General features: G+C 38.6%; 1 protein-coding gene across 1 annotated transcript; it reads right to left on the bottom strand.

Moving 5' to 3' along the window:
* Nucleotides 1-1,988: 1,988 nt before the first annotated feature.
* On the bottom strand, nt 1,989-11,979 carry LOC149299032 (tumor necrosis factor receptor superfamily member 6-like). Its single transcript, XM_089486833.1, has 9 exons — nt 11,947-11,979; nt 10,093-10,210; nt 7,667-7,804; nt 7,152-7,278; nt 6,532-6,587; nt 5,650-5,712; nt 5,539-5,558; nt 2,891-2,912; nt 1,989-2,284 (listed from the first exon to the last, which is right to left on the bottom strand). The coding sequence occupies exons 1-9, from the start codon at nt 11,977-11,979 to the stop codon at nt 1,989-1,991; spliced, it is 873 nt and encodes a 290-aa protein (XP_089342959.1).
* Nucleotides 11,980-14,568: the final 2,589 nt, after the last annotated feature.

Below are 14,568 nucleotides of genomic sequence, written 5' to 3'. Positions count from 1 at the left end.
ATATGTAACAATATATGTGGGGCATCAAAGGACCTTCCGATTTTGGGCACTATCATCACTGTGCAGAAGACTTAATCTCTTAAACTTTCCATAACTTCAAATAGCACCGCAGGTTCATTAATCAAAACTGAGGATTTATAGGTTACTTTATGCCCTTTTGAAAGTCAGTTAAAAAAGGGGTTAAGACATGTATGACAAGACCAATATATTTCATATGCGCACATACATTTATAAACACACATTTACTGCAAATGTTATTGCTAAGACTGTAATTACAGTATATTATCACATTAAACAAGTTTGCATCGCCCTCTGATGGTTATTTTGAGAAAATTACATTTGACAATTCACATTAAATACTGTAGGTAATGGTAGTGTAATATGTACAGCATTGTGGAATATGATAGCGCTATGTAAAACAATAAACAAAAATAATGATATGTATACAACAATGAACTGAGATTGAGACAAATGGTCATGAAAGTCATATAGAATAAGCAATACGTAGGAATGTTAATGTGTTGGAGAGGTATTGATAACATGTGGTTGAAAGGATAGTAAATAAGTGTATAGTATATATATATATATATATATAAATATATATATATATACACACACACACATCATTTCATATCAAGGAAATGGGCCACCTATTTAATGGAAAGGAAAAGACATGGAAAACAATTTTATGAGGACATATTTTATTGCTCAATAATTATACAATCTGTTTGCTTGGACCATTTATGTACCGTAATACAGTAACAAGTTGTGTTTATTTATTTCATCAACCACCTATCGCGTAAATACCAATTGCATAGCAAAATACAATGATAATTCTCACAGCATTTTCACCTAGCCAGGTACTCCAAATGCTGTCAGCAACCAGGTCGTCATCTGTCTTCTTCCACCTCTCTTCAGTCGCTTAGAACACATTTCTCACTGGCTGACTGACATAGATGGAGTTGCCACAAAGGCTGATGTCCCCCAAAGCCCCTTTCAGTAAAGAAGCTGTGGTGAACGGAAGGTTTTTGAAAAGCTGTGCAGTTTATGTAGCATGTTACAGAAAAGGAAAGGGATAAACCTATAATCAACTTCAAGAATGAGGCTATGTAGAAACTCAAGGAGAATGGGTTAATAAAAGGTAGACATAGGTGTGATGGGACGGCCTGTACTCCAACTGGGTACACTCACCAAACTACGCTTCATTCTGCTGAGACACTAGCATTTAACCCCTTCAGCGCCAGAGAGAACCAGCGTCATAGAGAGAAGGGGGATGCTTCTGCGTTGGTGCTGTAGCTAGCGGTATCTTAGTGTATTCAGCGCATGTCCTGAAAAGGACAGTTATTATAGCCACTCACCCCAAACATCAGACAGGACCAATGTTGAGATGAGATTTACCTGGTGCAGATGGAAAAGCACCCAGCGAGGGGTTCCAGGGTGATTTAGTCCATGTCCTCTGGGCAGAAAAAGGTACAATTGCCGGTGATGCTCCTCCATATGCCAGCTCTAGACACCCTCTCTTAAAATGTCAAAAATTGCTTCGGTCCTGGCAACACCCGGTTAAAGTACCAGCGGGTTCTGGCAAAGTTCTGATCCACTGGGGAGTTCCAGAGAGTCTCTATGTTTGTCTCGTTTAAGCGCATGGAGCTTTTCCTGCCATGTAGAGCCCCCATGGCCGGCTAGAGCACAGGGTGACTTAAACATAAGAGGGGACTGTGCAGGCTGACAAGGAGTCTCCCCATGAAACCGTCATGGCCCCCCTCCCAAACTTAAACCTAGCCCCATGTGTCTTCAGCCTCAGGGGGTTACCGTGACAATAGGCATATAGCTATACTAAAGACTTTTTTTAAGTAAAAAAAGAACCAAACAAGCACAGAAGAAAGTGAGTTTGTGTCATTGTGCAACTAAAGTCATTAGTATAATCCTGAGGTAAAAACACCAGAAATACAACTTTACTTTACAATATACTTAATACTATCTGTATTACCTTAATTATGTGCATTGTTTAAATTATCGGCCTTCACAATTGTAAGAATATCTTCAGCATACAGTTGCTTATTACAAGACTGAAGTGTTTCATACAGTTCTTTAAATGCTCCTTTTTTCCCATGACCTTGATACCATGACTCCAACAACTTATATTTTCTATCACAAACACTCTGTGCGCTGTAATCGATATCTTGAATGTCGACGGAATTGCAATTCATTTTCTGGACACACGTTTTTATTACTTCATAGGTCAGCTTATTAGCAATATCCACCAAGTATTGTCTTAAGTCAACATCTGTAAGTAGAAAATATGAAGTATGAAGTATTATAGCTCCATATTTTTTCTTACAACACCTAAATATATATATTCTCAGGCAGACAAGTCCAAATGTGACACCTTTTATTTAGAGTAATTTCCATAGGGTCACATATGTTTTCAAAACACTCACAAAGGAAGTGTTGATGTTGTCAACATTTGTGTTGTTTAACAACGTAGTCTACAAATGTTTGTTCACTAAGTAGTACACTATATGAGCAAAAGTATGTGGGCACCTAACCATCATACCTATATGAGACTGTTGGAAATCCATCAGCATTAATATGGAGTTGCCCCCCCCAACCCTTTACAGCCATAACAGCCTCCACTCTAAGGCTTTCCACAAGATTTTAGAGTTGTTTCTGTGGGAATTTGTGCACATTAGCCCAAATAGCATTTGTGAAGTCAAGGACAGATGTCGGATGGGAAGGCCTGGCTCCCGATCATCAAATTCATCCCTATGTTGAATGTGGTTAAGGGCGACCCGGTTCCCAAGATATGCTGATTGTAGATCTTAATTATTGTAGAAGCAATTACGCAATGTGTTAAAATTAAAACAAAATCAAAACTTTATTTATTTATTACCTTCAAATTCAGGAGGACATCCCTAAAAAAGAAATATAAAAAGTTTATCAGTTTGGCGAGATTTGCTAACGCCAAAACAGCTGATATTTTGAGGTTGCAAGTACCAGACCCCCATCTCCCTGTATTAAGAGGCAGTTGAAAATCATAGCCTTAAAAACAATGTATCTCCCTTTATCAGGTTGTGCTTGCAGAGAAAAAGGACCCATGGTGTCTGATCATGGGTTATATTACAGGAGTTATTACATTGTACACATGAAAGCAATAAGGAAGTATTGTACTGTATGCTCATCTCATCTGGACCACTGGGGGCAGCACTGCAATCCAATGAAGAATTATGCAACTACACATTGACAAATGTATGCATATTGACATACTCGTTACATTACCGTGTTATATTTTGTTGAACTGCTGTACGCCGTGAAACATTTTTATATCAGAGTTTTGATATAACATGACTAAATCAAAGCACAATGGAAGAATATGGATATTCATTAAAAAAATTATGTGAATACGGTAAATGTATATATAGAAAATAGGAAATAAAACCTATTAGTGTTTGACCGTACTGAGTTGTCTTGGAGCAACAGAATACAGGGCACTGACAAAAGTTCCAAACTTCTACAGTAAGAAACAGCTGCATAGTAATTTCATTGAGGTTATCTATATATATATATATATATATATATACATAAATAAAGTGCTTATGATGTAGTGTTTGAAAGCCTTTCCTCCGTGAAAATCAGTAGGAACATGATATTGGTTGCGACAACGAGGCAATTTTCAAACTTTGCATTAATTATACAGATTTTTTTTTATATAGGACCCCAGTGTTTCATGTTTCTTACCAGCTGTCTGATCACCAGGTCTTTACATTCAGAGCTGGCGAGCAGGCCCAGTCAGCCACACTTACGTTCTTAAAGTGCCAGGGCAACCCTGTCCTTGCCAGCCCAGACTTACTTGTAAGAAATGGGGTTCTTGCAAGCTCAGTGTCTGCCTTCATGTGTGGCTCTCTCCAATACCAATAGCTACACAGTGCAATATATATGAACAATTTGTAACCCAATTTGTAAGGGGCCAGGGGACACTGGCCAGGGGACACTGGCCCTTGGGCACCTCTCATCTGAAGCCTACAGGCTGATGCCAAAAGCTATTTCATGTGTTAATGGCAGTACTCCATAATACTGTAATTAAAATACATAAAAATGTAGTGTTACAAGGAATATATAAAAACCAATAGCATCATCGTATCAAGAAATGCAGCAGAATTATCTGATTAACAGAAACACTCGGTTACTATGAAGATAACCAAATTGTGCATCAGAATGCAAAGATGCAGAGAAACATAAAAGATACCTCAACTCTGTTATTGGAGGGATTCACGTTCTCAGTCTGTACAAAAATACAAGGTATATATTAAAATCTAACTGCATAGTCAATAGCGAAATAGTCTATGGGGTAATGCTGGAATACACTCTACTGCAAGAGAGTCAAACGTACTCAAGTTGAAATAATTCACAATTTCAATAACCTGTCCTTGAACTTGCATCCCTAGAGCAAGGGCAATCCTGTATACAAAGTGACTCTGGTGTAGGGTTTGATAAGTGATCTTATCAAAACATCCATTTAAACGACCTGATCAGCAGAAACATGCATTTACTTTAATCAGACTGAGCCATAATGAACATGCAAACAAAAATAGGGTACCTTAATTCTATTGTCAGAGGGATTTGTAGCCTGTAGAAAATTAGGAAGAACAAATTAAACTGTGATTTGGTTAAATAGCTATGTCACATGATTCATGAAGTTAACTTAAAGGCTATGGTAAGGCCCTGCCATGCTTTCAAACAAAATATACTCTCCAAATAAATGTTCAGCACTCCACAGTTGGCAACGTTTCAATTCACCAATAGTCTTCGTCAAGCCATGGAGAGTATATTGTACTGGAGAATGGGTGGAGCGCTTTCTACGCCACCTAACTTGCAGAACACAGCCCATAGGCTGACCATATGTCCCAGTTTGCCCAGGATGGTCCTATAATCAGAAAAACAGCCCCACATCATAAATGATCTGGTTAGGAGACTATGTGCCTTTCTAGAATGAAAGAGGCTCTGCTTTGTGGAAGAGGAAATTATTATCCATACTGCCAGACTAAAGGTGTCCCTGTTATTTACAATGTTAAAAGGTATTTATTAGCAATTAAAAAAAACAGAACTGGATATGAAAAAAGGGGGCTTGAGCCCAACACCTGACTAGGGCCCAGGTTGCAAAAAGTGGAAGAGAACGTGCCGGGGTCAAACTCCTCTGACAGTTTGATGTTTTTAAAACTATGGACATGAGCATCCAGATTCAATTCACCAACCCTCTGTATTTTCAAGTTGTTTTACCAAATCATCCAAACTGAAAAGTGAACTTGTTTCTAAGCGTAACTTTTAGATGGACTTAAAAATGAATTTGTCTACTTAGTAGATTAAGTCAGTTATACCAATATGAATTGTGCTATATGGTACTCTACTGGCTTGGACTAATACATTGGTCTATTTCCATGTCAATTAAAAGTCTCAGAATAAACATACCTAAGATGTGTCAGGTTTTGACCCTGAGTATTAGAATTTAGTTAATGGATAATTTCTCAAAGTGGTTATACTCACCAAAAACACATTTCTGCTACCTGCAAAAGTGAATAAAAATGAAAAAGCTTACATATTTATATAAATATATATACATTTTAAAAAATTATAATAATTGTATTTGTGACTTACATATGGCAATGACTACAATTAACACCGCTGGTATGATACCCCAGTGGCCTCTAGCATGATTTTCTGGAAAACAAACACAGATATTCATATTTAAACCACAGATTCACAGGTACTGTGTCACAAAATAAAATAAATTGGGATGCATTTGTATCTTTATGTATTAGTTGCACATGCAGATTAAGCAGGGAAGGTCTAGCAACACCCAGCCCAGGTAGCAGGCTCACACAAACAGCCTATTAATGTAGCAGTCCAAAAACAGACAGCTCACAACCATCCAGTTCTGTCCACAAATTATTCACCATAAAGGAATGCTCAAGCTACACAACAGTGGTCCATGTAGAACAAACCTTATAAAAGCCATACATGAAGCACAGAAAGCATTGTGAGGTCCTTATTATTTTAGACATAACATGGCTATAACATGAACCGCAATAATCTTGAAATCAGAAACTAGAAAGATGACTCTTGGCGGCAAGACAAGAGTTTTGAACGAGTATGATCCTATCACACCTTAATGTGTTCAAGACAGATAGCTGTGAGTGCTAGAAAGTGAAAACAGGGTTTGCATTAATCCATGATCTGCAAACCTCATGTGTTCTAGGGAAAAGAATTGTCATCTATCAAAAGCTAGTAGTGGATGGCAAGCCTCCCGAGGACTAACGTGGAAAAAGTTTGTTCACAGCAGGTGTGTCGCAAGGCACACAGGAGCATTACATGACACTGCTTGGGTCTAGCATGTGCACCGACCCTTTACGATCTACAACACAGTAATGTGTGTTTCACGTTGGACCTGTTGTAATTTGATACGTTGTGCTCTCCTTTTCTGATTGCTTTAAATGAGAATTGTATGTCTATTGTAATTTAACAATTTAACAATGTTACCTTTACATACAGCATCTTTCGCCGGTGTACATTCTTGAATAACGCCATATGTACATCTAAAATAACACAAATGTTTTATTACTATTCTTTTAGCATCTGTACTCACTGTCATTCTATTCAGTTCTCTGACTATACTGACACCACTGGCTAGGTACAATAACCGTATCTCCAAATATCCCCAAGAGGCTAGCTTCAGGTTTTTTTCCTCTCTAGACAGGGGAGTGGTATTTGACCATGCCCACTCCCTGCCCATTTTGCCCCCTTCCCCCAGCTATTTAAGGCTATCTTGGGCTATTCCCTCCTCCATTTTGGGCTAGCCCTGCCCCTCACATGACTAAACCCACCCCTTTAGAAAGCTACCCTTCAGAAAACACTCCAGGTAGCCTACTTTGGTAACTTACCATGTATGACGGTGACATTACAGAATGTTATTCCAGTGGTACTTCATACCTACACCACTGTTTTGTATGAACGGTGCCCAAATTTGCATGAAAATTAACATAAGCCCAGCTGTCACTATTCTATCTACAAACCTGGGCTGTTGGCTGCCGTGATTATTTTCTTGGCCCTCCCAAAATATGTTGTTTACTCAGCATTTTAAAAAGACATTTTGAACTTACGTTTTACAAGGCAGACACTGACTGCAGCTCTCAGGTAACCCTGATGCTCTTTGATTACAAAAATAATTATCCATGCAAGTGCATGATGTATTGTGTGTAATATCGCAGGACTCTAGCAAAATCTGACCTGTAATCAAAAGCAACAGAATTGTATGTCATTAAAAACAGTAAAAATCTCTTGTACTCTACATTGCTACTGCTGTCTAGGCATTACCCATAAATATTTGACTAATTAAGAAAAACTAATTTATATTTTTTCATGAAATATTTAATTGTCACGTGACAGAAAAGCAGGTACTGAGAGGCTATTGCCACACAAGCTGACTCCAAAGGCAGTCAGGTTTGCCCTGTGTAAACAACCTATGCTAAAAGTAAACTAAGTTGTAGCGGTCTTTGTCATCCACACGTTTTTGGACAGCAAATCTACTCCTCAGTTATAAGAGGCAGTTACATTCCGTAAGGACAAAGGAAAATTATTTGCGTAATTGGTTATATTCAACCTGGAAGTAACCTACCATGACCAGCATCACACTGAGTGCACCTTATGCACTCTGCATAACCATTGGGTTTGTCCATATAATCTTCTCCTCTAGTGCATGACTTGCACATGGGAGATCCGTGTTCCACTGTACATTCTGATTCAGCATAATGTCCTAAAAAAACAGCAAAAAGAACATTAAACAAAAAACATAATGTAAATGCTATGTAACCATCGATACAATATATACCCAATACCATATAATTTAGGGTTTTTTAAATAAATTAAATACCTTGGGTGTATTCATTTTACAGATATACCAACAACCCCACAAGTGTGCTTTGTGACATGGAGATGAACGTTCTTTTTTGATTTCCAATAGACACATACTCTTTGATGCCAATGAATTAAAAGTAGATCTATATAAAACATAAACTGACTATGTAGAAGGTGGTTATATTTTTAATCTTTTTAATACTTGGTTCTGAATCCCTACCGTTAGATTGATCTTTATGAATCTATAGAATTTACTTTTCACACACATGCTTATTCTGTGAGACCTTTTTTTAAAATTTTTTTTACTTTTGTTAACTAGTAGTATACGAGTCTTGATGCACATAGGATAAGTATGTATCTCTGCGGGTAAGGTCAATGAAATCTATTTTAACTCATGAAAATAGGAATCAATCCATCTCACAGACATTTCCAATTTCTGCTGGTGTAAATGGGGAAAAAAGTCCCTTACTCCCAATAATAATGATTTATTATTCATTTTTTGGGTTGTCCATAAAGCAGAGGATTTGTTGGTAGCATAATGTATGCACTTAAGGAAGCCGATTGGTGAAACGCGTTGTGCTGAATACGGCCATTGAGGAAGTGGGCACGTAGGAATCTCCTCCGGTCTTTTTGGTTATACCGGTACAAAGAAGAAACTCCATTCCATTCCCCAGAAGGGGCTCTATGGGCTTCCCAACAGAGGAACCTATTGAAGAATCCACTTAAATGAATTTAAGTATTATTTAATTTCCACACATATTGTGGTGTTGTTTGTAAATCTTGCGCAGAACTTTATTTCTTTGTTTCAATGGAGAACATAAGGCTACTAAATAAAGATATAAAGTATCTCTTTGTAACAAATGAATATGCAGTTCTGTCTGCAACTGGTAGTGATGACAACAATGTTACAATAGAAGGTTCTAAGTATTTTTAGCTGAACTGCACTAAAAACTGCACTGAGAGATGGGTAAGCACTGTCTAACACAAATGGTAAAACACTGCTGGCATTTGCCTACATTTACTGTGCACAGACGGGCAGGCAAAAATACCCGACATGTGTTTTGCGATTTAAAGGAATCCCTGCTTGTGACGTTGTAGTTGATATCAGCCAATAGAAAGACCCCCTTAGACAGACCCCCTTAACCTCACTGTTAATATGTGTAGATAAGTGAATATTCATATATTGAGATGGCTTTTCACTCCAGGCAATGAAAGGATTGCTGTCTCTGTTTGATACGGGTGAATTGAAGTAGTTCCTTCCCTACGTCTTCTATGAAATCTTTAATTCTTTATCGAGTATCTTGATGATATCTTTTGCAGCAATTAGCACTTCACAATCACTATTTAGGGCCCTCTGATAGGCCCTTTTCAATGTTTTGTTGTTGGGAGAACACTGTTCTTTAAATCTAAGTCTTAGTTCTTTGGATTTGGTATCTGGTAGGATGGTGAAAACTCCTACCACGGTACCCACTCCTTTATACATAACTAGCAGTATGGTAGATGAGCAATGAGCGTCAATCTCAGCCTCTGCTAACTGTCTCCGTCTCACACTGCAACTCTCATCAGCCTGTAATTGCTACTGACAAGTTAAATGGCATCAGCACACTTATATATCGAATGCTTGTTCCTTCCTCTTGTAAATGCTGATTGGCCAGAGTGAAAAGTAGGGGGAAAAACACAGGTTTTTGGACCAATCAATCACAGCCATATCCATCAATAAGACTCCCCCTGATTTGTTGGCTACCTCTACCTATCAGTCATTGACATGTACCTTCCTAGACACAGTCCCTCACACTTTACCTCATCAGAGCACTAAAACAGATGGTAATGGGGGCAAAACATGGCAAATGACAGGACAAATTTTACATACCGTTATTTTTGTTTCTTTCCTTAAGGACTCTGCTCGTTATCGGAGATTCATACGAATGCACAAAACACCCACATTTTATTGAAAATAACATTCATACAAACCTGAAGTCTAGTGATCAGCATGTATTCCATGGACAAGGCTACCGGCTCTACAAGTTAATATTTAACAACACCGTAAAAGGTAATTTTGTGCCACAAAACTGGTGCACTTTGTATTAATATCCCATTAATAAAAACCTTTATTAAGTACTCTTGCTTATTAAAATTATCTTTCCGCAAAAACCATGACTCTTGGATCGTATGTATTGGGGAACTTACCCGCATTGCACAGTTGACAGCAGTGCTTTGTTGCAAAGTATTCTTCGGGTGGACATGAAACCTCTCTTTTATGGGGCACTTCCTCTTTGAGGACGGTCTCAAAACTGCATTCAACAGCCTTAAAATACAAACAATTATATTATAATTCCCAAATTCGTTAACGATAACTTAAATATAATATGAACAGGTTATGGTAGGATTAGCACTAATACTAAAAGTATTTCAAAATATACATTGTAAAGTTTGGGGTGTAAGATGCACTCATGTATGACAAATACTTAAATTACAACAACAATTTCATGCAAGCATTGGAAGTCATACTATTTTGTAATTTTGTGTAATATGTGCTGGTTTATGGATGTCCCTTTCTTGGGTATATGCGGGATGACTACAGTGTATACATATTGTAAATTAAGGCATTTTAATAGCTAAATAACTTAAATGTGTACATGTTTTATTATATAACTGTGCTGATCTAACATACATATATTGAAACAAATGGAATGAATGGGTATCCCACACTGGAAACTCATATTGGCCAAACAGATATCCAATATGCTTTTATTTTTTAACTACTGCTGTCAATATTTTTCAAAAGAAAATCCTAGTCCCTATTTTTTAAAGGTGTTGTTCAAAACATTACTAATTGCACTCTTTCCTTTCTTTTTAATGTTAAATGTCATATTGCGCGCTAGTGCATTTTACTCCATGGAAATTGCAGGCATCCCTTAGGTAATGGAATCAGTCTTCTGTCATATTTAACTCCTACATCAGCTGCCTCTACTGAAAGCAGATCGCATACCTCAGCATGTTCGGCTCAACTCCCCTTCTAGTCAAAGGCAGCTAAGCTTCAATCCTTATCAATACCATACCTCCAAATAGTCCAGGTTCTCATGGGACAGTCACGATTGTGATTGTCAGGCACTGCCCCACCATCATGATTTTGCAGGAGGTGGGGAACATGGGCTTGGTGTGGAGATCAACAGATCTCACTTAACCGGCCCAGGGGGGTGAAGAAGTGAGGAAAAAACTCCTTTGCAGCTCCCACATGCCCCTGGCTATTCCGGTAGGGCAGGTGGGTGGCCACTACTGATTTTTAACTTCCCCTGAAAAACATAGAGATTATGCACTCCCTCGCTTGGAAGCAGTATGCTTGAATAATGAAAGGATGAGCTAAACCAAAACTGATTTGAAAAGTACCTAATATGTACGGTAATTTAAAAATATCCTTTCACAGTCAGAACAAAACGTATGTATCTGATGGGTTCTATCATCCATTTGTATTTATTCCACCGCACTGAGAAAAGGTTTTCAAACCCCAAGATTCTTGTTAATTTTCAAGTTATGGCTGCAGGATACTTGCGAGGTGTTCACACATATTATTGAACTACTGGGCTTCAAAATTTCAAGATACTTTTTTCTCATGTAACCTTTCTCAGTTTCCCCACTTTCACTGTGGAGTCAAGTGAAACTCCGCTCAGCCGTCTGATATCACAGTCTTACTCTGCGTGTACGCATGCACATGTAATGACTTACATGCAGTTATAGTGCAATTCCCATGGTGACATGTCCCTGTTAGAGAGGGTAGATGGTTATGTACCCAGCATTACTTTCCCATCACAGTGACTATGATGTCAAACTATAGTTCACTCACATTAATAAAGAGACTCTTGCCAACTATGCCCAATACTTGGTATCTACTTGGTGGTCTTCAAGAACAAAACTAAAAAATTAAACCAACCTAATATAAATTAGAAAAGTAATCTGTTTTTAAGTGCACCTTGAGATTCATGGACCAGGTTATCAGAACCTGAAGCACTAAATGCATAAAACAGCCCAGATCGTCCTACTCACCTCAGTTCCACACAACACAGGTTTATGCCCCATCCGTTATACCGCTGCTCGATGGGAGAAAAGAAGATCTCTGACCTCCCAAACCAGCTTGTTTACACTATCAGGGACATGCCAAGCTGGCACAGTCTCTATAGGATGCATTCCAAGGAGCTGTGTACCTTTAACAAAAAATAATAATAATATGCCAATGCTGTGGCCGCTGCCCTGGGTCAGGCCTAGTGCAGTTCCCACGGAAAATGCACCACTGATTTCATTTACATCACTAAGGTATGTTTAACTTTCATTAAACATAGTAAAACAAATATGATTTCTCACAATAAAAAGTATATTATTAGATTACAAAATTATCAGTTTTTGAAGATTTACATTGAGTAAATAAACATTACTATATTATACTTAAAAAATGCTGTGCCCTGTTTTAAGAGAAGGGATGCATGGTATACACAAGTACAAGATAATGTCACATTCGTACAAAGTTTTCCTGAAAACGGATATCTAAATTAAGAACCTGTACTGTACGTACTATACCATTGTGCAGTTTATTTTTGGAAATATATATCTTCCACTCCAATACTATTCTTGGCTGACAGACATTGGCATTTTAACTGGGGAATTTCCATTTTAAAACTAAGGTACTGTATACCGTAATGTATTTTAGCACTAATCTTCCTTTGCAGAGCTGGAAACCACAATTGTAGGCAGTCGTTATATTTTCGGTGACTTCCCCTGATCAAACACCACAACAAGCTGATTCTCTATGGCCATCCTAACAAGTTCTATTAACCCATTACTCTACGAGCTTTCGTTAGTCAGAGTGTTTGGCTGGTTGATTAACACCCATTCTATAAGTCAGCATGTTTGTCAGTTTGCCGCATAGACGTCTGCGCAGCCCCAGTGATGCTAGTGTTTAGGGGCAGGCTGTTTAGGGGGTAGAGGTGGCACAGGCAGACTGTTTAGAAATGCAGAAGTGGCACAGATCCACACATCCCTATCCAAGCAGTCCTCTCCTATTGTCTCCCCCTCAACCACCGACTATATTGTAAGCTCGCAAGAGCAGGGCCCTCTTCTCCTTTTGCACCAGTTTGTGTTATTGTATGTCTTTTTGTATGTGAAATTGTTCTACTGACTGTAACAGCGCTGCGGAATCTGCCGGCGCTTTATAAATAAATGTAATGTAATGTGACCATATGTCCCTGATTGCCCAGGACAGTCCCGCACTGGGGCTTTACGCCCCAGGTGCCGGGCAGCCTCAGTCCGGTACAATGTATTGTCATGCAATGAGAAGTCTGAGTGAAGGAGGTCTCAGCATCAGGGGAGACTTCTCAACTTTCCTGATTGGCTGAGAGGATGGAAGATGGAGGATGACAAAAGTAAGAGATGGGGAGAAAGGGGTGTAAGGGCAGTGTAAATGTGTGTGTGTTTGTAAGCTTGTGTGGGTATGGGCAGGTGTGTGTAAGAGCAGTGTAGGTATTTGTGTGTTTGTAAGATGGTGTGAGTATGCACATATGTGTGTCTAAAGGCAGGGATGTGTAAGGGCAGTGTATGTGTATATGTGGGTTTATGGGAAGGTGTGTGTAAAGGCAGCGTGTTTGGGCAGTCGTGTGCAAGGACAGTGTATGTGTATATGTGTGTTTATGGGCAGTGTAAATTAAATAACCTCTGTAAAAAAAAATATCTGGGGGGCACTGTCATGATTTACTCATAGGATATAGTGGATGCATGGAAGGGTAATCCAGCAGAGGTGGTTTGTTTCTTTGTGTAAGCATTCAATGGGTTAATCTGATGTTGATTTAAATCAGTTTCTTTGTACATGCCCTCTGTATCTGTTCTGGCAGGACACCTGTGGTGATGCATGGCCTAACTGATAGGAATCGTGATAGGAATTCCATTCCTAGCTTAAGTGGAGGGGTTTCCATCACCTTTACTCCACCATAACAGTTTTTATTGGCAGATCAATGAAGGGAATTAATTATTGGAAAAAGGTGTCATAATTGGTCATGTGGCCAGAGAGTGTTTTCTTGCAAAAGACTCAGATTTAGGGGCAAGGCAGCGGCTTCAAAGACGAACTCCACGATTTACTCTGATTGGAACAACATCATAAGATGCCATCTGGACTTAAGGAGTTCCCACAGGCCTGCTGATTGATGAAACGCGAGTGGGGTCCTGCGTTTAAGTCTCAATGTTTTTAAGAACTGTTTGCTTGTTTTGTTTTTCTTTTGCATGTCTTGTTTTTGTAATTGTGGCACTGTGTAATCTTTTCTTTTTGTTATTAAAATATTAATAATCCAAATCTGTTTTTGGGCTCTAGTATTGGTATCCACAAACCCTAAGAGAGCATAACACGTTACCAAACTGTTATTTCCTAATTTCTAGAGGATATATATATATGTTGTTTGCCCGGCCCGGCTCGGATCGTCATGGCTCGGCAAGTAGTCCTGACCGTGACAGGCACAATTTTCTATTATTGCCTCAGGCGCAAAAGGAGCTGGCTACCGCTCTGATTTTATTATATTATCATCTACATATATTATTTAATCGGAACTCAACATGGTTCACAAGACTTCCTAATAATAGATATAAAATGCATTGTATATATATCCGCTAAATTGCAGAAATGAAATG

Source organism: Sceloporus occidentalis, unplaced genomic scaffold (assembly GCF_023333645.1).
Source record: "Sceloporus occidentalis isolate IW3139 unplaced genomic scaffold, rSceOcc1.0.p SCAF_30, whole genome shotgun sequence".
Taxonomy (NCBI): domain Eukaryota; kingdom Metazoa; phylum Chordata; class Lepidosauria; order Squamata; family Phrynosomatidae; genus Sceloporus; species Sceloporus occidentalis.
This window is presented reverse-complemented; position numbering and strand designations above follow the sequence as displayed.